Source organism: Rhipicephalus microplus, chromosome 6, assembly GCF_043290135.1.
Source record: "Rhipicephalus microplus isolate Deutch F79 chromosome 6, USDA_Rmic, whole genome shotgun sequence".
NCBI lineage: Eukaryota > Metazoa > Arthropoda > Arachnida > Ixodida > Ixodidae > Rhipicephalus > Rhipicephalus microplus.
The window spans coordinates 7,788,374-7,809,154 of NC_134705.1; the positions used below are offsets into that span (position 1 = coordinate 7,788,374).

Here is a 20,781-nt window from a genome sequence, read left to right on the forward strand (position 1 = left end):
AGACGGGTCATGTCCTCGGCGAACATAGCAACACTGTCATTTGGTTTTTTAATTCAAGCTTCCTAGAGACGTTGAGCATACTCCTTTTTGTTGAGACTAGTAAAGGTGTCAACCAGCTGGTTGCGGAAGTCGTCGCACAAAGCCAAGCTTCTTTCCCTGTTGATGTACCACGTCTGGGTGTTGTCTTTCACATAGAAGTACATATTCGCAAGCTTGTCTTCTGGGGTGTCCCACTGGTTGTATTTCGCACAGCGTTCGAACTGGTCCAGCCAGTGTTGGGCGTCTTCACAAGTCTCACCATGAAAACAATCAGGAATCATGGGATTCTGTAGTGTCATGAGCACTGGAGATGCAATGGCCGTGGTGGCTGAAGGAGGCAAGCGATTGCTGGCAGTTTCTCGCAAGGAATTGAGCTAGGGAGCCAGGCCTGGCAGACAGCGACTAAAATGATGGACTGGTGTGTTGACGTGTGGTAGTGATTCGGGGCTCGAATGTCGGGTCCGCGAGGGGGTGCCAAGCATGAATGAAGACTACCCCGCACCTCCGCCAGTGTGACGATGCGGAATCCACGAGCACACAAAGCACCTCGAACAAATACGCTTTATCGATCACACAAAAAATACTGCATCTTCTTCGCTCTACCATCGGCCAAGGACTCTCGCGCTGCTTCGTTGTCGCCACCACTGGCACATACACCCGTCAATATACAGGACTTGCACTATTGCCTTTTCATGAACTTGTGAAGAGTGTTAAGCTGTGTGTTACGAATGACAGTGACGAACAAATGTTAACAAGCAAATGCAGTGTCATTTTACACCTTTTTAGACATCTTGTATTATTTAGTCAACTTATGTTGAATGATAAAGGGTGCTTACCAGCGCAAACGACAGGGCAGGAGGGGACAGGGGAAGAGACGAGACAGTGGGATTGTCCCCTCCTGCCCTGTTGTTTGCGCTGGTAAGCACCCTTTATGATGTTATACCAACACGCCCAATCCCACTGTCTCTTATGTTGAATGGAATAGACAGTTTTACCTTCAAAAAACAGGAGTCACAGGAGTCTGCATAACTTCCATGGTTGCCTTTATCCTGAGCAACATTTTTCTTGGAAGCTTTGACAGTCAAGTGGCGCAGAGTTTAAGGGCATCATCATCATCATCATTATCACCCTGACTACACCCAATGTAAGGCGAAGGCCACTCTCATGATCTTCCAATCAACCTGGGCTTTCGCTTTCTGCTGGCACGTTATACCTGCAAACTTTTTAATCTCATTGGCCCACCTTACTTTTTGTCTCCCCTTCGTGCGTTTCCATTTTCCGAGAACCCGGTCAGTTTTCTTTAATGACCAGTGGTTATCCTGCTTACGCACTACATGCCGCCCCCAGCCCATGTCCACTTCTTGATTTTGACAGTGATATCCTCAACACCGGTTTGTTCCCTCACCCACTTTGCTAGCTGAACCCTTTTTGTAAGCCTCCAGTTTCTGCTCCCTAGTCCAGTACCGGCAAGATCCAGCTGTTATATACCATCCTCTTCAAGGTTTGCGGTAGATTACCATTCAGGATTTGAGAATGCTTGCTGAATGTGATCCACCCTATCCTTGATCTTCTTGTTATTTCACTCTTATGGTTCAGCTCCACGGTAACTAATTATCCTAAGTAGACATATTCCTTTTTAATTTCCAGTGTCTCTCCACCTATCCTCAAGTACTGTTTGCTGCCAGGTTGTTACTTTAGTTGTGTGCATATTAATTTTCAGACCTACTTTTTTTTTGCCTTGTGTGTCCAGTTCAGTAATCATCACCTGTAATTCGTCCCCTGAGTTACTCATCAAAGCAATGTCATCAGGGAATTGCAGGTTACTAAGATACTCTCCATTAACTCTTATCCCTGACTCTTCCCAATCTAGAACCCTGAAAGCCTCGTGTAAACATGTGGTGAAAGCACCAAGAAATTGTGTCTCCCTGCCTTACACCCTTCTTTATTGAGAGTTTGTTGCTTTCTTCATGGAGAACTATAGTGGCTGTGAATCCACTGTAGATTTCTTCAGGAATGATTATGTAGGGTTTGTCGATGCCTTAATTACACAATGCTACATCACCGCTGATGTCTCGGCTGAATCTCACACCTTCTCATAATCTATGACGGCTATGTATAGGGGCTGGTTGTATTCCGCGCATTTCTCCATCACCTTATTGATAGTATGAATATAGTCTATTAAGGAGTAGCCTGTACAAAGTCCTGCTTGGTACTTTGGTTGATTGAACACTAACATTACCCCGATTCTATTAGCTATTATTTTTGTAAATAGCTTGTAGAGAACGAACAGTAAGCTGATCAGCTCATAATTTTTCAAGTCATTGACGTCTCCTTTCCTTAGGATTAAGATGATGTTGGCGCTCGTCCCAAGATCCTGGTACCCTTCCGATCAAGAGACACTTTGTACATAAGGTTGCCAGTTTTTCTAACACAATTTCTCCACCATCTTTAAGCAGGTACCGCTGAAAGATGGTACTGCTTTGAGCTACTGCAGCTAAAGTCTCAACATCTGTTGAGAGTGTAGGTGCAGTAGCGACTAAAATAGTTTTTTATGTTGATGGTTTCCTTGTGTTAATCAGGCTGGATATCTTTGATCACAGTGTGAATGAAGTTTTGAAGGTGTTTAGGCAATGTGGATACAGATTTAAAGGGGTGGTGCCCCCTATTTGTGGCTTGCACGTTCTCTGCTGCAAGCATTTCTTATAGCTACCGGAAGCATGATATACGCAACAAGATGAATTTATCATTGCTGAATAAAATATTGTCTTTTTTATGTGGATTATTTTCAGTTTCACTTGCTGGACGCTGAATTGGGCTGTGGCGTGGCAGTATATGTGGCTTGGTCACGTGATCACACAAGAATATGATGCACATCAAGCTTATTAGAACTTGCTCTCTCATAGACGTGTCACACAAGCACCTGCAAAGGAAACGCGCGATGCTTTGACCATACATACGTAATGGCCGTCTTCAGAGGTCCCTCATCTCACTACAATAGACGTACGCATAGAAGGGTGTTAAGGGGGGATGCAAACACAGTCCCACTCACTGACATAATAGGGAGGGGGTGCTGTGACTTGGGGGGGGGGGGGGGTGCAAGGTCCGCCCTATACAATGGCATAATAGAGAAGGGGTGCGCTATGACAAACTTTAGTCTCCTTTAGTTGAGAGCAGGTAAACCTGCTCTCAACTATGCTCACTACAGCAGATCTGGTGTGACATCACTGCAACTTTTGTTTTCCATCCTACAGAGCTAAAACAGTTCTGGACGCACTTGCGATGGGCTTTGGTTGGGAGAACAACAGAGGAAACCCAAAAGAGGCTTGTTTTAGCCTCGAAATTCGGTGGCATCACCCCTTTATTTTTACAGTGGAAATTTCGAAGGATGACAAAATTCAGTTTTTAAAGTTAAACTTGCATTGCATCACATGCCATCTTCAAAAAGGAAAAAGGACTTGAACTGAGGGCATTTGGAAGTTCTTACCACGGGAATCTCTATGTCTCTCTGAGCTCTGCCATTAAAAAATCATACTCTGATAAAAGCAGAAAGTCTTTCTGATCAATTAGAAAGACTGAGTAGAGCTAGCTTCTTTCAGCTCATCCTATACAAGGTTGCGCAGAAGCTACTAAATACGATAAAACCCGAAGACCAGCAACTGATGAAATAAAGGAACCTGTTAAGAGCCTTCTATTATCCCTTACATGTCCCGACCAAACCAACGAAGGCCAAAAACAACAAAGTTTCGGTGTGAATTACAGCCAGTTGTTTGTAAAGTGTGAAATAGATGTTTATTTAGTTCCACTATACTGTGGTCACATATACATAGGCCAAGCAGAATGATGAATCAATACGAGGTTGCAGGAAGATAGAAGATTGCTGGATACAAAAGACAGTTCACACATGCCCTAACCTTCGTGCAGTTCTGCCCGCATTTTTTGTGCTGCTATGTTTCAATTTAAACCCCCAGATCAGACCATCAGAGGCATTTCACTTAAAAGATATGGGGGCAAATGCGCAAGTGCACCCATCATCCCATGAACAAATTTTTATATTACAATAGCACTTTGAGAGTTTGCTCTTGAAGCAATCGTGGTGTCTGCGCGCATGCCTTATCCAGTCTAAGCCGTGAATCCATGCCAACTAGCCCAATTATCCGCACTACTGCTCAGTTGTGCACCTCTGTGTGTGGTGATTTGCATATCAAAACTGTGACTGTGCTGCCTATACACAAACAGAGGTCATGGCTGGAAGATTTCAGCGACCTTTTGAACCTCTTGTATTTGACTTAAATGGTTGCCTAGACATAGGCAACATACATTAACTAGAGAGAGCTGCATTTCTCGCACTGCCCCGTCCCAAGTTCGCTGACATTAGCCGTAAGGGGGCACGGAGCAAAGAGATGCGATAATGCCCCTGAATAATATAAAAGTAAGGACAACTATTGTTACTTTCTCTTGTCCTCTCCTGCGCTTAGCCTCATTGCTTGGTGCAACCATTGGCCAAACGCCGTCCGTGCCACTCACACGCGCTTACTCTTGTTTTTTACTTCTTTAGAGCTCGACCTCCATAGCAGTGCATAACAGGTCAACGTGTGTGTGTGCATAGCCTGTATCGACCTGCTTTTCGCACTTTTGTGGTGTGATTTCAGTTGGTTTCTGTTTGCAGTTACTGGTTGGTGTACTAGAAGTTGCAATATACGTTAAGTTGATGGCAAGCTACTTTTTGGATTTTGCCTGAAAGCGAGTCGCACTACGCCAGAATATTTCGCTTCATAAAAGCTGCTGGGATGACTTCAAATCGTGTTGGCTCTGTGAGGAATGCAAGCATCTCTTCACACTTCGCTAACATTGTTAGGTTTTCATCTTTATAAGTGCCGCATGTTCATTTTCCACTTATTTGTAATGTTCGTCCACGCACATCTCATTTCTGTCCACCACGACATAAGATCAATGATTTTTAGGTTGGGACCCTTCTCAGCTTGCAATGAAGGCACATTTTATGGCAGCATCGGCATTCACTGCATTTAAGATTTTTTTTGAGAGAAGAACATGGCGTGTGCATTCATCTTTACTTGCTAATATGCAATTACCACGTTCTTTGACTAATAAATTCAGATATTCAGCACAGCGCCTGTTGCTTCGAGAAAGCGTGTTTCTCTTTGTGCCATCTCGCCAATAAATAACCGTAGCTGTCAGCAGTCTGATAAAGAACACCATGCTGCGAGGTAGTTTCTCGCCACCAATAACAAAGCCACCCAAGCGCAACAACATTTCGATGTCACCTGACGTTGCAGCTTTCTGCTGTAACTCGGGCTGCCAATGTCATTGTGATGAGAGGCATGCATGCAATAGGATGGAAGGGAGGGTTAGTTGGTAATTCATGATTGTTCCGCGAACTGAAAGCATGGGGGTAAACACAAACACAAAGCAACGAGGAGGCACGGCCATGCGTGCCGTGCAGACATAACATGGGACCGTGCGGTGGTCCAGATACCCAAGGGGGTCTAACACACTTGCCAATAAAGTTTTTCTCTCTGTATGCCAGCCTGTCTATGATGTCCTCTCGGGCTTCGGCAGCCAGTAATACCTTCATATGAAAAAACCTTATCGCAATACCAGCTGACAAGCGCGAGCGATTTGCGGCAACAGCGTTTGATGCAGAGAGCGTCTGCTCGCTAAGTGCCGCATAGGTGGAGCCACGGTTGCAAGAAGAGAGAGCGAACAACGCCACAGAATGAGGAGAGAAGAGTTGGCGTTACTTTTTATTCAGGGGCTTGAGGACGCCAGCAGCCATCCACCAGCCCATTCATGCCGGGATCAGACCCGAGCAGGCCCCACTCATGCGGAGACCAGACTCGCGCATCGTGTTTCATTTTGATTAACCCCGTCTCCTCAGGGTGTTTTCGAATAGCGTACCGCAAGCCTTTGCAGTGCGGTACTGCCATTCGCACTTGTGGTCCACCCACAAGAAATCCGAAATAGCGTGCGGCCCGCAGAGCCCCTTTGTGGTGGTGGGGGACAAACGTTATTTGAACTCATATGGCACCCATACGCAAACGCTACACCCAGAAACTTAGAAATTTTAGAATAATGTTTGCAGGTGTTGCGGGCGTTGCTTTAGTTGCGGGCGCCGTACGAGTTTTAAAATAATGTTTGATTCCCGACATCAAACCCAAATGCACGGAAGCTACACACAGCTCTTCGTGGAACGCATGCGGGCCTCACACGCCGCCCGCTATTTTGGATTTTCTGCAGGCGGGCCGCGAACGGCGGCTCGCGTTACGACGCATTTGCAGTGGCAGCGACTGCACCGCAAGGGCTTGCGGTGCGCTATTTTAAAACTCCCTATTGTTTCCGTTCTGGCGCTGTTGTCACAATGGAAAACTCGACTGCACCATGCCTATGCCAGAAAAATGGGAGTGACAATTGCTGCTTAACGTGCTAACTCCAATGTTTATGAAAGGGGGGATTATAAAGCAAGGATGCGAACTCGTGCAAAGAAGTGCTTGTTTAAACTGCCACACGCAGCCTCGCCGTGATAGATGGCGTCGCAAGACACATCAAAATGGTCATAAATATTGGTCACGGCGCGTCTGCTCTCGGCATGTGCGCACATCGGTGACAATAGTGTCGCAAACCCAATAGCCTTGCCGAAAATAGGCGACGATTAGGCTCGTGAATGTGCGCCTGCTATTTCGCGATGACATGCTCACTCTCACTTGCGCACTAACAACAAGCACCAGAGTGGTGCTTGTTAACACTGATAACAGAAACCTCGTACCTGCGCGTTGCCACGCTTGCAGATGTGTTTGTGAGCAGGCCAGTGCAAACGCTGGTGCTCCTTGCTGCAGTAGTAGATGCCATGGCATTGCGCGCATCGGCGCAGACCAGACGTACTACCGCAGAATTGACAGTAGAAGTCGTCGGAAACGCTTGACATTACGCGAGACGAAATAACAGCGACTGACACTGTTGAATTTCACGGAAAGGCAGTAACGGTTCTACCACAGAACACAGTTTAGAGAACAGAAACTGTACCTTTGGGCTGTTGTATCAAAATAACATGCAAATACGTAGCGGCGGCGTACTGAACTGCAATACCGCGAGGCGAGACGGCCAAACTCACGGAGGAAGTGGCCAAACTGGTAGGTGTTCTACGAGACGGCGCTAAAGTGTTCTAGAAAGGGGTAGTGGGCTGACTGGAGGCCGTGCACTGACACACTTTATATTTCACCTGGTAGATGGCGCCACAACCACCTGCAATAGATTTAGGCCGGGTCGACGCTTGGAAGACAATCTTTTCGTCATAACCCAGACCATCGAAATTTCGGCAGCACAGGGCAGACCAACATGGCTACTGTTTCTGGACATAAAGGTTGCCTATGACAACGTGGACAGGGGATTGCTGAGGCATATACTGGAAGAGGAGGGGATTGGGTCAGAATTTGTAGGGCTGCTAAGGGCAATATATGAGGATAACAAGGCACACATTACATGGGAAGGGCGTACATACACAGAGCCCGTGTACATTCGAAGAGGTTTAAAACACGACCAGAGGAGGTCGTGGTTTAAAACAGGGGTGCCCTCTTTCGCCATTGCTGTTCACACTGTACATTAGAGGAATGGAAAGACGACTAGAGGAGAGTGGATTGGGCTTTGATTTGTCACACCGACGCAATGGAGTGTTAGTGGAGCAACGGATTCCGGGATTGATGTACGCAGACGATATAGTGCTGCTGGCGGATAATGCGGAAGAACTTCAAAAACTGGCTGGCATTTGTGGTGATGAGGCAACGTACCTAGGCCTACATTTTAACCCACAGAAATCTGGAGTCATGGTGTTCAACGAGGAAGCTCATGTAGCACCAATAAGGATACAACAGGAAGCCATACCATTAGTAAATAAGTACAAATACTTGGGGATCTGGCTTAATGAAGGAAAAGGCTACCTGAATGCTCATGAAGAACACCTCAAACTGAAAGGGAGACGAAATGCAGCAGTAATGAAACATAGAGGACTTTGGGGACACAATAAGTACGAGGTAGTACGAGGCATCTGGAAAGGGGTAATGGTGCCGGCGCTCACGTTCTCTAATGCCGTATTATGCTTAAAGTCAGATATCCTGTTGGGGCTGGAGGTTAACCAAAAACCAAAAGGCAGTCGGCAGGTTAGCTCTGGGAGCTCACAGTAAGACTACAAACGAGGCTGTACAAGGCGATATGGGTTGGGCTTCATTTGAGGCGAGGGAAGCACAAAGTAAAATACGGTTTGAGGAGCGACTTAGACGTTTAGATGAGAAGAACTGGGCAGCCAGAGTGCACAGATACCTGTACCTGAAAAGTGTGGACACCCAATGGCGGAAGAGGACGCGAAAGCTGGTGACTAAATATAACTTGACCGCGGCAAATAAGCAAAGGGGGCCAGTTAAAAAGCAAGTGAGGGAGACAGAGACGTTCATGTGGAAAGAGAGGATGGAAAAGAAGGGATCGCTGGGAATCTACAAGGCAAGCAAACAAGAGATCCGGAAAGATAACTTTTATGACAACAATAAAGGTAGTGCGTTGCTCTTTGAGGCGCGGGCTGGCTGCTTGAGACCTCTAACTTACAGGAGCAAATATTCGTCACAGGATGAGACATGTACTGGATGTGGCATAAATAAGGAAACAATCGACCACATAGTCATGGAATGCCAAAAGATTCAGTCGGTAAGAAATGGGGGGAAGGTCACACTTCCTGAGGCGCTGGGCTTCGCGGTTGATGGAAGCATTAACTGGTCAGCAGTAGGTATTACTAAGCAGCGGCTGGAGGAAAAGCAGAGAAGTCGATAAAATAACATCCCAGCCAAGAGTAGCGGCTGGGGAAAATTAAAAAGACATCCGAGTTGAGGGACAAAATTTAAACTCGAACTATTAAGGTAGGCTAGATGGCGCATGCCGTCACCCCGATACAAAGGGGAGGCCTTTAATCATCATCATCATCATCATAGAAGCGACGCATTGCTGCTCCCAGCCAACGCAGCGCGAAGGTTAGTTTGCCAGCGCTTCAAGCACAAACTACTCTTGTGCAACCCCGGTTCATAGGCATTTTCATTGCTTTTCTTCTTTTGCCTGAGCATATTCTTGCTTTGGCCGTCGTTCTGGCGCATGAAGTATCGCTAAACATGAGCGCGTCATCAGCGGGATGCAATATACGCTGTAAACAGCCAGTTTCGTATTGCGCTCTCGCAGTTTTAGTGCCTTTAGATAATTTATTTATGAAACTGTTGTGACGCGTCGCTCGGCAGAGCTGCGCAAGTGAACAACTCGCGTCCCAAACAACAACTGACTTTTATTATCACCGTTCCTCTCGAAGATAACTTTCTTGTGCGGGCGCATGCGCTCTCTGCACCGCACACAGAAGCACCGCTTTGCGTCGCCACAGTATCCCCCCCCCCCCCCCCTAGTGAGTGCGCGCACAACGGCCGCACTCGGACGACCCACTACGGTTCATAAGTTCATGCGCACCGGGGGTCTCGTACATTGTCCACTCCGCATGAACTGCTCGAGGAGTTGTTGGGGCTGCGCTACGTGGTCTGCCGGGTGTGCCTGCGAAGATGGAGCTCTAGGTGGTGCAGGTGCTTCACTGTCGGAGTCCACGTGTGCTGATTTTACGTGGTCTAGAGAAACCACGTCGTGACGACCACCTCTGTCGATTGTAATGTGCTTGTCTGCCCGTCGCAGCACCTTGAAAGGCCCGTCGTACGGGGCCGGAGTGGAGGCTGTACGGCATCGTGCCTCACAAGCACGTGAGAGCAGGAGGAGAGTTCCCAGTCCACGTAGACTGGCCGGGCTGTGGGCGGACGCGGAGGAACAGCACGTAGCTTGCTCATGATGTCTCGCAGTCGCACGGCGTAGTCCGCGTTCGCGTACACGTTTTCGTCCTTACTGGTAGTGAAAAATTCCCCTGGGAGGCGAAGCGTTGTTCCGTACACCAGTTCAGCGGAGCAGCATCCAATATCCGCTTTCAGAGCCGTCCTAACGCCCAACAGAACAAACGGCAGTGCCTCTACCCAACTGTGACTCGAAGTAGCCGTCAGGCTCGTCTTCAGATGGCGATGGAACCTTTCCACTATACCGTTGCTAATCGGATGGTAGGCAGTTGTTCTGATGCGGTGAGTACCCAAGAGCCGGGTGACGCTTGCGAACAGGGCGGACTCAAACTGTGTTCCGCGATCCGTAGTCATGGTTGCCGGCACTCCGAAGCGGGCCACCCAGTGGAAGATAAATGCGCGGGCGACGGTATCAGCAGTCATGTCTGGAATGGGCACGGCCTCCGGCCATCGCGTGAAGCGATCGATGCAGGTTAGCAAGTAGCTTTGCGCCTGGCACAATGGCAGTGGTCCCACAATGTCAACATGCACATGGGCAAATCGACAGTCCGGCAGAGGGAAGGATATCCCAAGGGGGTCACAGTATGTCGCTGAACTTTGGAGCGCTGGCATGCGATGCACTCTCGTGTCCAGTATCGGACGTCCCGGTTTATTCCTGGCCACGCGAACCTCGCTGTGCATAGCCGTTGCGTGGCTCGAATCCCGGGATGCGCCAGGCTGTGCAGCAAGTCAAAAATGCTGCGACGGAGGTTCGAGGGTACGAACGGTCGGGCCTTGCCTGTAGACATGTTGCAGCATACGGATCCTGTGGGTTCTTCCAACCATTGCAGCTTCAAGGCGCTGGTTGAAGACGTCAGTAGACGCTTCAATTCTCCATCACTGCGTTGAGCCGTCGTAAGTGTGGTGAAGTCCACGCCGCTCAGCAGGCTGATGGCATTCACTAGACCGCGCGAAAGAGCGTCGGCAGCAGCATTATCTGTGCCACTAACATGGCGTATATCTGTCGTGAATTCTGCGATGTACGACATTTGGCGGAGCTCCCGTGCCACGTGCGCACCAGAATCGGAGTTCGCGCGTAATGCGTAGGTGAGTGGCTTGTGATCCGTGAGCACCAAAAAATTCTTGTCCTTCCACATAATCTCGGAAATGCCGGATAGCCGCGTATATAGCCAGGAGTTCCCTACCGAAGGTGCTGTACCTTCGTTCGGACGGGCTCAGTTTTCTGGAGAAGAAGGAAATCGGTCGCCACACTCCGCTCACCCTCTGCTGCAACACGGCTCCAATCGCTGCATCGGAGGCGTCCACCATGACGCACTGAGGAACACCCAGCTGCGGGTACGTGAGCATGGTAGCATTTGCGAGAGCTTCCTTTATCATCCGGAATGTTTGTGTGGATTGGTCGTTCCACTGAATGGCAGTTGCCTTAGATCCAGATGCCGCAAGTAGGCTGTGGAGAGGGTGAAGGATGTTGGTGCATTTCGGGATAAACCTACGGTAGAAATTCACGAGTCCCAGGAACTCTCGAAGCTGGCGGAGGTTTTTCGGCTGTGGAAACTGCCGTACTGCTTCCACCTTGTCCTTCTGGGGCTGTACTCCGGCACTTGAAATGCTGTGGCCCAAAAATGATAGTGTCGGTACCCCAAACACGCACTTTGCCGTATTGATAACGATGCCGTTCTCTGTCAGTCGCTGAAGTACGTAGCGCAGATGCCGCTCGTGCTCTTCAGGAGTGCTGCTAGCAATCAGAAGATCATCGAGGTATACCTTGCAAAATCGAGGCCACGGACAACGCCATCCATAAACCGTTGAAAAGTTTGGCCGGCATTGCGAAAGCCGAAAGGCATGCGTAGGAACTCGAACATTCCGAACGTCGTTGTTATTTCGGTCTTGGGGATATCCTCCGGTGCTACGGGTATCTGATGATATGCTCGCACTAGATCTATTTTAGAGAAAATGGTAGCACCATGCAGGAAGGAGGTCATGTCATGAATGTGTGGGACTGGGTAACGGTCTGGCACGGTTACCCGGTTCAGCGCTCGATAGTCCCCGCAAGGGCGCCAATCACCGTCTGTTGATTTTGGGGCCATGTGAAGAGGTGACGCATATGGGCTGGATGAAGGACGTACTATCCTGAGTTCCATCATGTGGGCAAACGCCTGTCGAGCCAACCGCAGCTTCTCGGGTGACAGGCGCCGTGGTCGCGCATAGACCGGTGGGCCTGTGGTTTCGATGTGATGCAGGACGCCGTGCTTTACTTCTGGAAATGCCTGTGGCTGTCGTGTCAGCTCTGGGAACTCTTGTAGTATTGCGGTGAAGTACGCTTCTCCAGCCGGACTGAGCAAGGCCGGGCTGATAGGGGGGTGCCAACACGGCGTGCCTTGTACCACTCCCCGAGAAACGGGATCTTGAAGCCGTTTATGCGGACGTCGACCAACAGACCGAAGAACTGGAAAAAGTCTGCGCCTAGTATTGCGAATTTGACATCAGCAGCTATGAACACCCAGCTAAACGTTCTGCCGAAACCGAAGTTCAGCGACAGTGAACGATGGCCATATGTTGTTATCACCGTGTTATTGACAGCTAGCAAGGGCGATGTACTAGGTTTCTTTTTTTCAGCTTGTGACGCCGGTATAACGCTCACCTCGGCGCTTGTGTCCACTAAGAAACGTACTCCGTTGTTGCGGTCGGTAATAAAAAATACGGAGGGACGACTTGGAGGCAACGTAGTAGCACTGGTCGCCCTCAGTGCCTGCCGCGGCTGTTTCCCGAGTGCGCGCACGGTGGGACACATTTACGCGCATTACTTCCGAACCTCCGATGATACCAGCAGATATGCTCGTGCTGCTCTTGCGATAGCGGCGTGTTAGGTTCGGTTATCGTTTGCGCCCTCCTGCTAGCGTGCAAAGCTGATACTGTTTCGGCGAGTCGAGCAATCTCCTCACGCATCTCTTGAAGTTCGTTTAGAGGCTGTTGCGCTTGCACGGCAGCCATGGGTGTGGGCGGTGTCATTGCTACCAGTTGGTCAGCAAGTTCGGCGGCTGCGGTTAAATCCTTGTGTTCTGAGGCCGCGATGACCATGCGGACGCCTGAAGGCAACTTTTGCAAAAAAAGTTCTAGGAGCAATACTCCATCTATCGTGTTTGATGTTCCGCCAAGCAACTGTTGCATGTGCCGCAAGAGCTGACTAGGAGTACGGTCGCAGAGTTCCGTGCCGCGAAGCAATTGCTGCAGTCGTTGTGGTTTGGAGGGCGTAACTCGGCGAATAAGGGTTTCTTTTAGCATTGCATATGCGTTTTCGACAGGTGGTGCGAGCAACAGATCCCTGATTTCACTGGCTATGGCGGGCGGCAGACTGCTGACTACGTAGTGGTATTTCGTAAGGTCTGCGGTGATTCGTCTGGCTGCGAACTGAGATTCCACTTGTATGAACCAAAGTGCGGGGTCGGCAGTCCAAAAAGGGGGCAGCTTACCGTCGACTGAGGAGACTGTCGGAGGGGCGTCGGTCGTGGACGTTGAATCCATATTGCGGCTGGTTCGACACTCCGGTCGCTGTGTCTGTATTCTAAGTCCGGGTCACAAATGTTGTGACGCGTCGCTCGGTAGCTGCGCAAGTGAACAACTCGCGTCCCAAACAACAACTGACTTTTATTATCACCCTTCCGCTCGAAGATAACTTTCTCGTGCGGGCGCTTGCGCTCTCTGCACCGCACACAGAAGCACCGCTTTGCGTCGCCACAAAACCACTTTCTGCTTATGAAGCACGCCGTATTGGAGGACTCCGGAAATTTTAACGTGCACTGACATCGATTGCCTTTAGGTAAAAGAGACTAATTTTTTCATGATCACTAATTTAAAAAGTCGCAGAGTGGCATATAAGCGGCTCACATTTCTCCACCAATATGCTAGCGTTTGAACTCAATAGTAACTTTAGTGAAGTCGTACTCTCACTAAATAAAATTACTACAAACTTAAGCACCTTACGCGCTCTCAGCTGATATATTATCCTGAAAAGTGCAAGAAAATGTGTGGTAGTGCACAGAAGGAAAGACCTATCCTAATCACGCCCAAAAAATAGAAGTGAATTTGTAATGAAGGTGTGGAAAAAAATATAGACGACAATCGTGCACGGGACGAAGTTAAAAGTTCATTGGGTGGGGCAGCACAACGACCGTACTCCACAAAAGCCATGCATATTGTAATGATGTGGATTGTGTGGCCCGTGATGGGGCGAAGAGGGAACGGCAGCTGCTGGTCGGCGGTTCGGGTCGCGACATCGCTTAACCAGGCGTCCGGCAGCCTTGCGGACCTGGTGAGCTGGCTTCCTGCTCGGGCTGCGTCACTCAACCATGTGTCCGGCAGCCTTGCGGACCTGGTGAGCTGGCCTCCCGCTCTGTGGCCGGCGCTGACACGGGGACCGGCAGCATAGTCTGTTCGTGGCCTGAGGTCCTGGGGCCCGAGTGGTGGCACGAGGTGGCCGCGGCTCATGTTGGCGACGGGCCATTAACCTGCACTGCAGTGGCCTGGTGATCTACCGGCCTGAAGCACCACCATCACCACCACCACCACCTCACCACGGTCAAGGCAGCGTGACTGCACAAGGAACACCGGTGACGACCGACCTCGCCGCAGCGGCAGCAGTCATAACGGCGAGTAGGACAGTTCGTGTGCCGAGGCGCGTAGGACGTTTGGCATGTAAATAAGGAGCGCTATAGTGTGTTGTGTGTGAATTGTAAGAGTAGGACAGTTCGTGTGCCGAGGCGCGTAGGACGTTTGGCATGTAAATAAGGAGCGCTATAGTGTGTTGTGTGTGAATTGTAAGAGTTATCGGTTGTGTTGAAGTCTGTGTTGTGTGTACAGTCACCTGACTACCGGTTGATTTATTCCGGATCCTGGGCCCACATTACACCATAACAAACTTGGCGAGCCTGCCAGGATTCCGCCAGTAACATCTCGAACGCGGAAATCGCCAGTCAGGTGTGTGCACGCAGCACAAGACGAGAGACATGGATCTCGACAAGTTAGCGGCTGTAGCAGCTCAGTTAGGCTTGTCTGGCGCAGAACTTCGCGAATGGATTGAGCGAGAGCAAGTTAGGCAGAGAGATGAGCGCGCAGCTGAGAGAGAAGAGGCCAAAGAAGCAGCCGAGAGACAACGGTTAGCGGACGAGCGGCAACGGTTAGCAGACGAGAGGCAGCTGCAAATCCTCCAACTTAAGCTCCAGCTACAGGAAAGTGCTCAAAGTCAGCAATCTGCGGCGGCAGCACTCGCCCCATCGGCAAACCCGTCATGCCCGAATCCGCAGTAGTTACTACCGTTATTTGACGAGCGACGCGATGACCTGCACGCGTATTTGCAGAGGTTTGAACGCGTGGCTACTGGGCAAGAATGGCCAAGAGAGAAATGGGGAGTAGCCGTAAGCATGTGCTTAACTGGTGAGGCACTCACTGTCATTGGTCGAATGACTGCTGACGAGGCCCTCGACTATGATAAAGTGAAAAAAGCCCTACTTCAGCGCTTCAGATTCACGGCACAAGGATATAAAGACAAACTTCGGAAAGCCCGGCCTGAAGATGGCGAAACAGGGAAACAACTAGCAGCAAGGATCTCGAGCTATTTTGATAACTGGATTGAGATGGCTGATGTGCCCAAAACATTTGAGGGTCTTCGTGACCATGTTATAGCCGAGCAATTCTTGCGTTGCTGTAATCCGAAGCTGGCCATCTTCCTGAAAGAGAGGGAATTCAAAACCCTTACATCCCTTTCAGAGTGCACCGACCGCTTTCTCGAAGCACAGGGAGTCAGTAACATTGGTAAAATTGCAGATGATACAAAGGAGGCAAATAAACCCGGTGCTATGTCACAGTACAAACAGCCGAGTTGCTTTCTGTGTCACCGCAAAAGACATAGCGCTCCGGATTGTCGTGTGGTTCCGAAAGAGTCTGTGAAATGCAAAACATGTGGGCGGCTTGGCCACAAAGCCACCGAGTGCAAGGATCAGAGCAAAGACAAATCGGTGTCTTGTGCCATGATAGAACAGAAAAAACAGGATTACTTCCCTATGGCCAAGTCCAAGGATGAGACATGCGCTGCTGAATACCCCAAGAAGGGCGAGAACCAACCTATGTTCTTAGTCGACAACATGCCAGTGGTCGAAGGACGGCTGCTTGGACAACGCGCACGTGTCTTACGAGACACAGGGAGCAACACGACCATTGTCCGACGCGAGTTCGTGCCGGGTCGATGCCTGACCGGAAAGACGGCAAGAGTTATGCTTTTGGATGGAAAGGCCAAGGAACTACCGGAAGCAAACATACAGATACACACGCCCTACTTCGTTGGTGATGTAAACGCTTTATGCATGACTAACCCTTTGTACGACCTCGTTCTCGGCAATATTTCAGGAGTAAAAGGACCACAGGAGCCAGATACTACCTCGGAGTACTCTGACACCCTGTTCCCTGAATCGACTGGTTCGAGCAAAATCCCAGCATGCTGGGAAAAGTCAACCTTGCTTTCTGCCGTCGTCCGCACGCAGGGGAAGACGGAGAGTATGATGAAGATTCCGCTAGTTGGTTCGCTAAAAGTGACACGAGTGCAGCTAACTGAGAGCCAAAAAGACGACCAAAGTCTGAAGAGTTGCTTCAGCAAGATTGGGGAGGAGTTTCACTCCAATAAAGACACGACGTACCACTTTTCTGAAGAGGCTGGTCTACTGTATCGACATTACCGCCTTTCTACGGGGAGGACCTTTAATCAAGTAGTCGTGCCAAGGACACTTCGACAACACATTTTGAAGGTTGCATACGAGGGCATTATGGCTGGTCACCAAGGCGTGCGACGTACCACAGACCGTATCCTTGGGGATTTTTACTGGCCAAGTATGCATGAAGAAATCAGACGGTTTGTCAAGTCGTGCAACGTCTGCCAGAGGACAACGCCGAAAGCGAAAGTCGGAGTCGCTCCGTTGGGCAACATGCCTCTCATACGGACACCATTCCAAAGAGTCGCCATTGACCTGATCGGACCGTTATCTCCTCGATCAGATAAGGGAAACCGCTATGTGCTTACCCTCATTGACTTCGCTACTCGCTATCCTGACGCAGTAGCCCTACCCAGCATCGACGCTGTCAGTATTGCAGAAGCCCTCCTTGAAATATTTTCCCGAGTGGGCCTGCCTCGAGAAGTGGTTACCGATCAAGGTAGAAGTTTCACGTCGGAACTCATGAAAGAAGTGGGCCGACTACTAACTGTATAATTTTTTCGTACCACCCCATATCATGCCATGGCCAATGGATTGGTCGAAAAATTCAACGGTACGCTGAAGGCCATGCTCAAAAGGGTGTGTCAGGAGAAGCCGCGGTCATGGGATCGCTACATTGCTCCTCTTCTCTTCGCTTATCGCGAAGTACCGCAAGCCAGCTTGGGCTTTTCACCATTTGAGTTAATCTACGGCAGACATGTGCGTGGACCTTTGAGTGTTTTAAGAGAGCTGTGGACGAACGAGAACATTGAGGATGAAGTGCGAACAACGTACACTTACCTTGTGGACCTTCGAAACCGACTCGAACACACCTGTAACCTCGCTCATGAAGAGCTTGGTAAAGCACGTGAAAAGCAAAAGCTTTATTACGACCGTAAGACCCGCCATAGAAGGCTACGGCCCGGTGACAAGGTTTTAATTCTCCTTCCTACAGACACCAATAAGCTTCTTATGCAGTGGAAGGGCCCGTTTAAAGTTGCTGAAGCCAAGAATGATGTTGATTATGCAATTGACTTAGGGCAGAGCATCAAGGTCTTCCACGTGAATATGCTGAAGAAGTATGAGGAAAGAGAAATAACGTCTCCTCATCAGGTGGCTGCAGTGAATACTACAAGTGCAACACCTGGGGAAGAGGCGAACAGTGAGAGCAACGACTCTGAGGATACCATCCCCTCTCTCAGTCTATGCCAAACACAAACGGCATCAGACGTCAAGATATCGCCCAAACTGCAGACAGACCAACTTCAACATGTTCGACAATTGTGCGAAGAGTTTGCAGACATATTTTCGGACCTTCCCGGCAAGACACAACTTGTCGAATGCTCTCTTGACCTCGTCATCGAGAAGCCGGTTCCCGTGCCTCAGTACCCGATTCCTCTAGCGCTGCGTGAGAACGTCGAAAAAGAGGTACAGGAGATGCTTCGAATGGGAATAATCGAGAAATCAAAGTCGCCATATCATGCGCCGATCGCTGTCGTCAAGAAGCCCGACAACACCATACGGTTGTGCATTGACTTTAGGGAGCTGAACAAGACATCGGTTTTCGACAGTGAGCCAATTCCGAGAATTGATGTTGTTCTAGCTCTTGTGGGGAAACAGAAATTTTTCTCGAAATTCGATTTCACGAAGGGCTATTGGCAAGTGCCCATGGTTCCAGACAGTCGTGAAAAGACGGCATTTTCAAGCATGTCGGGGCTCTACCACTTCAAATACATGCCTTTTGGGATTAAGACTGCCCCAGCGATATTTGCACGCCTTATGAGGAGAGTTCTAGGCGATTTGCCGAATGTGCATCATTATTTTGACGATGTGGTCATCGCTACTAGCACCTGGCATGAACATATGGAAGCCTTACGACTTGTCTTCGAAAGAATCCGCAATGCAAACCTCACAATCAAACCGAGCAAGTGTGAGATCGGAGAGCGTACCATTACATTCCTCGGACATCGCGTTGGCGAGGCGAAGGCAGAACCAATGCTGAAAACGCTGGACAAGATCCTAGCCGCCAAGCGCCCCACGACGAAGAAAGCTGCACAATCCTTTCTCGGTCTTACGGGCTATTACAGGCAGTTCATTCCGAACTACGCAGAGATTTCCAAGCCCTTGACTGACCTTACCAAGAAAGGCCAACATCACATCGTATCGTGGGGACCGACGCAAGAAAAAGCATTCACCGTGCTGAAAGACAAGCTCGCCGCAAGTCCCATACTGCAAACACCGGATCTTTCGAAGCCTTTCGTGCTCCGTACTGATGCCTCAAGCACAAGCATCGGCGCAGTGCTTCTGCAAAACAGTGGGGACGATATTTTACATCCGGTTGCTTATGTTAGTCGCAATCTGCTGCCTAGAGAGGCCCGCTATTCCACAATAGAGCGTGAATGCTTAGCGCTCATGTGGGCTGTTCAGAAGTTCCACATTTACTTATGCGGCAGACCCTTCATTATTCAGTGCGACCACCAGCCACTTCGGTATTTACAGTCAGTCAAACACGTCAATAATTGAGTGTTACGATGGAGCTTACTAATGCAAGAGTACAGCTTTACCGTAGAATACATAAAAGGCTCAGACAATGTAGTAGCGGACTACTTAAGTCGCATCTGAATTGCTCTAATCTTTCTCCACTTGTGTATTTTTCATGTGTGTTTTTTTTTTCATTACGAGCTGTGTGGATCACAACCATTCGGATTCGTGTGAACTTGTTCCCTCTTTACAAACGCGCCTGCACTTTTGCCTACTCACCGCCTGGCGTGGAGTGGAATAGTTGCTCACAACTATCTTAAGTGGGGGGTGGTGTGATGATGTGGATTGTGTGGCCCGTGACGGGGCGAAGAGGGAGCGGCAGCTGCTGGTCGGTGGTTCGGGTCGCGACATCGCTTAACCAGGCGTCCGGCAGCCTTGCGGACCTGGTGAGCTGCCTTCCTGCTTCGGGCTGCGTCACTCAACCAGGTGTCCGGCAGCCTTGCGGACCTGGTGAGCTGGCCTCCCGCTCTGTGGCCGGCGCTGACACGGAGACCGGCAGCATAGTCTGTTCGTGGCCTGAGGCCCTGGGGCCCGAGTGGTGGCACGAGGTGGCCGCGGCTCATGTTGGCGACGGGCCATTAACCTGCACTGCAGTGGCCTGGTGATCTACCGGCCTGCAGCACCACCATCACCACCACCACCACCTCACCACGGTCAAGGCAGCGTCACTGCACAAGGAACACCGGTGACGACCGACCTCGCCGCAGCGGCAGCAGTCATAACGGTGAGTAGGACAGTTCGTGTGCCGAGGCGCGTAGGACGTTTGGCATGTAAATAAGGAGCGCTATAGTGTGTTGTGTGTGAATTGTAAGAGTTATCGGTTGTGTTAAAGTCTGTGTTGTGTGTACAGAGTCACCTGACTGCTGGTTGATTTATTCCGGATCCTGGGCCCATATTACACCATAACACATATCAATCACTTTCATTTTTTTTCTCAAAGTGAAAGCAGATGGAAAAAGCTGAAATAGCTTGAAGAGGGCCAGGCCCTCTTCAAGCTATTTATTATGTACTTATTATGTATTACTGTATACTTACTGTATTATTATTATGTATACTTATTATGTATCTTTATTATGTACCCATTATGTACTTATCATCGTGTGCGACAAAGAGCATGTCTCCTAAAACAACCCAATAGATACTAGAAAAATATTCACAACTACAAATATACACAAAGAGATGCTAAATATTTTCAATGGCACACTTGGCATAAAAAAGTTCACAAAAACACATGAACACTCAACACATATTGTTCACACAATAACTAAAGACACTGAATCAGAAGAAATACTGAAAATGACAAATAGACACATTTCCATTCAAATAACATGCATTTTTATAGAGATCTACAGATGTTCTCGTAGATCATATTAATCGCACTGTTGATGGTATGCCAAGGACCAAAGTCACCATTCACAATTGAATTAAGCAGAGTTGCCACTTAGTCAAGGGTTTATTGCTATAGTAGTATTGCTATAGTAGTATGCTATAGTTCGCTATAGTATGTGTGGCGAGTGGCAACATACTATTTTGCTTGTTTTTCAAATCTGGCATTCTCTTGTATTTGGGTCAGTGAAACAGAAAAAGAATATTCA

General features: G+C 49.2%; 2 protein-coding genes across 16 annotated transcripts in view; both read right to left on the bottom strand.

Moving 5' to 3' along the window:
* Positions 1 to 8,167, bottom strand: part of LOC119167754 (prolyl hydroxylase EGLN3) — a 321,255-nt gene extending 313,088 nt beyond the window's left edge. For 11 of the 15 annotated variants that reach the window (XR_012883846.1, XR_012883847.1, XR_005109295.2 and 8 more), the window contains exon 1: positions 6,821 to 7,159. Coding sequence is in view for 5 of the 15 variants with exons in the window: in XM_075865257.1 (XP_075721372.1) it covers positions 6,821 to 6,979 (159 nt within the window). In the remaining 10 variants the exon portion in view is untranslated. Of the gene's footprint in view, positions 1 to 6,820 lie in introns of all 15 variants that reach the window. The other 4 variants (XM_075865259.1, XM_075865255.1, XM_075865261.1 and 1 more) reach the window with 3 other exon arrangements.
* Positions 8,168 to 9,695: 1,528 nt separating this feature from the next.
* On the bottom strand, positions 9,696 to 12,917 carry LOC142765155 (uncharacterized). Its single transcript, XM_075865730.1, has 3 exons — positions 12,822 to 12,917; positions 11,169 to 11,672; positions 9,696 to 10,400 (listed from the first exon to the last, which is right to left on the bottom strand). The coding sequence occupies exons 1-3, from the start codon at positions 12,915 to 12,917 to the stop codon at positions 9,696 to 9,698; spliced, it is 1,305 nt and encodes a 434-aa protein (XP_075721845.1).
* Positions 12,918 to 20,781: the final 7,864 nt, after the last annotated feature.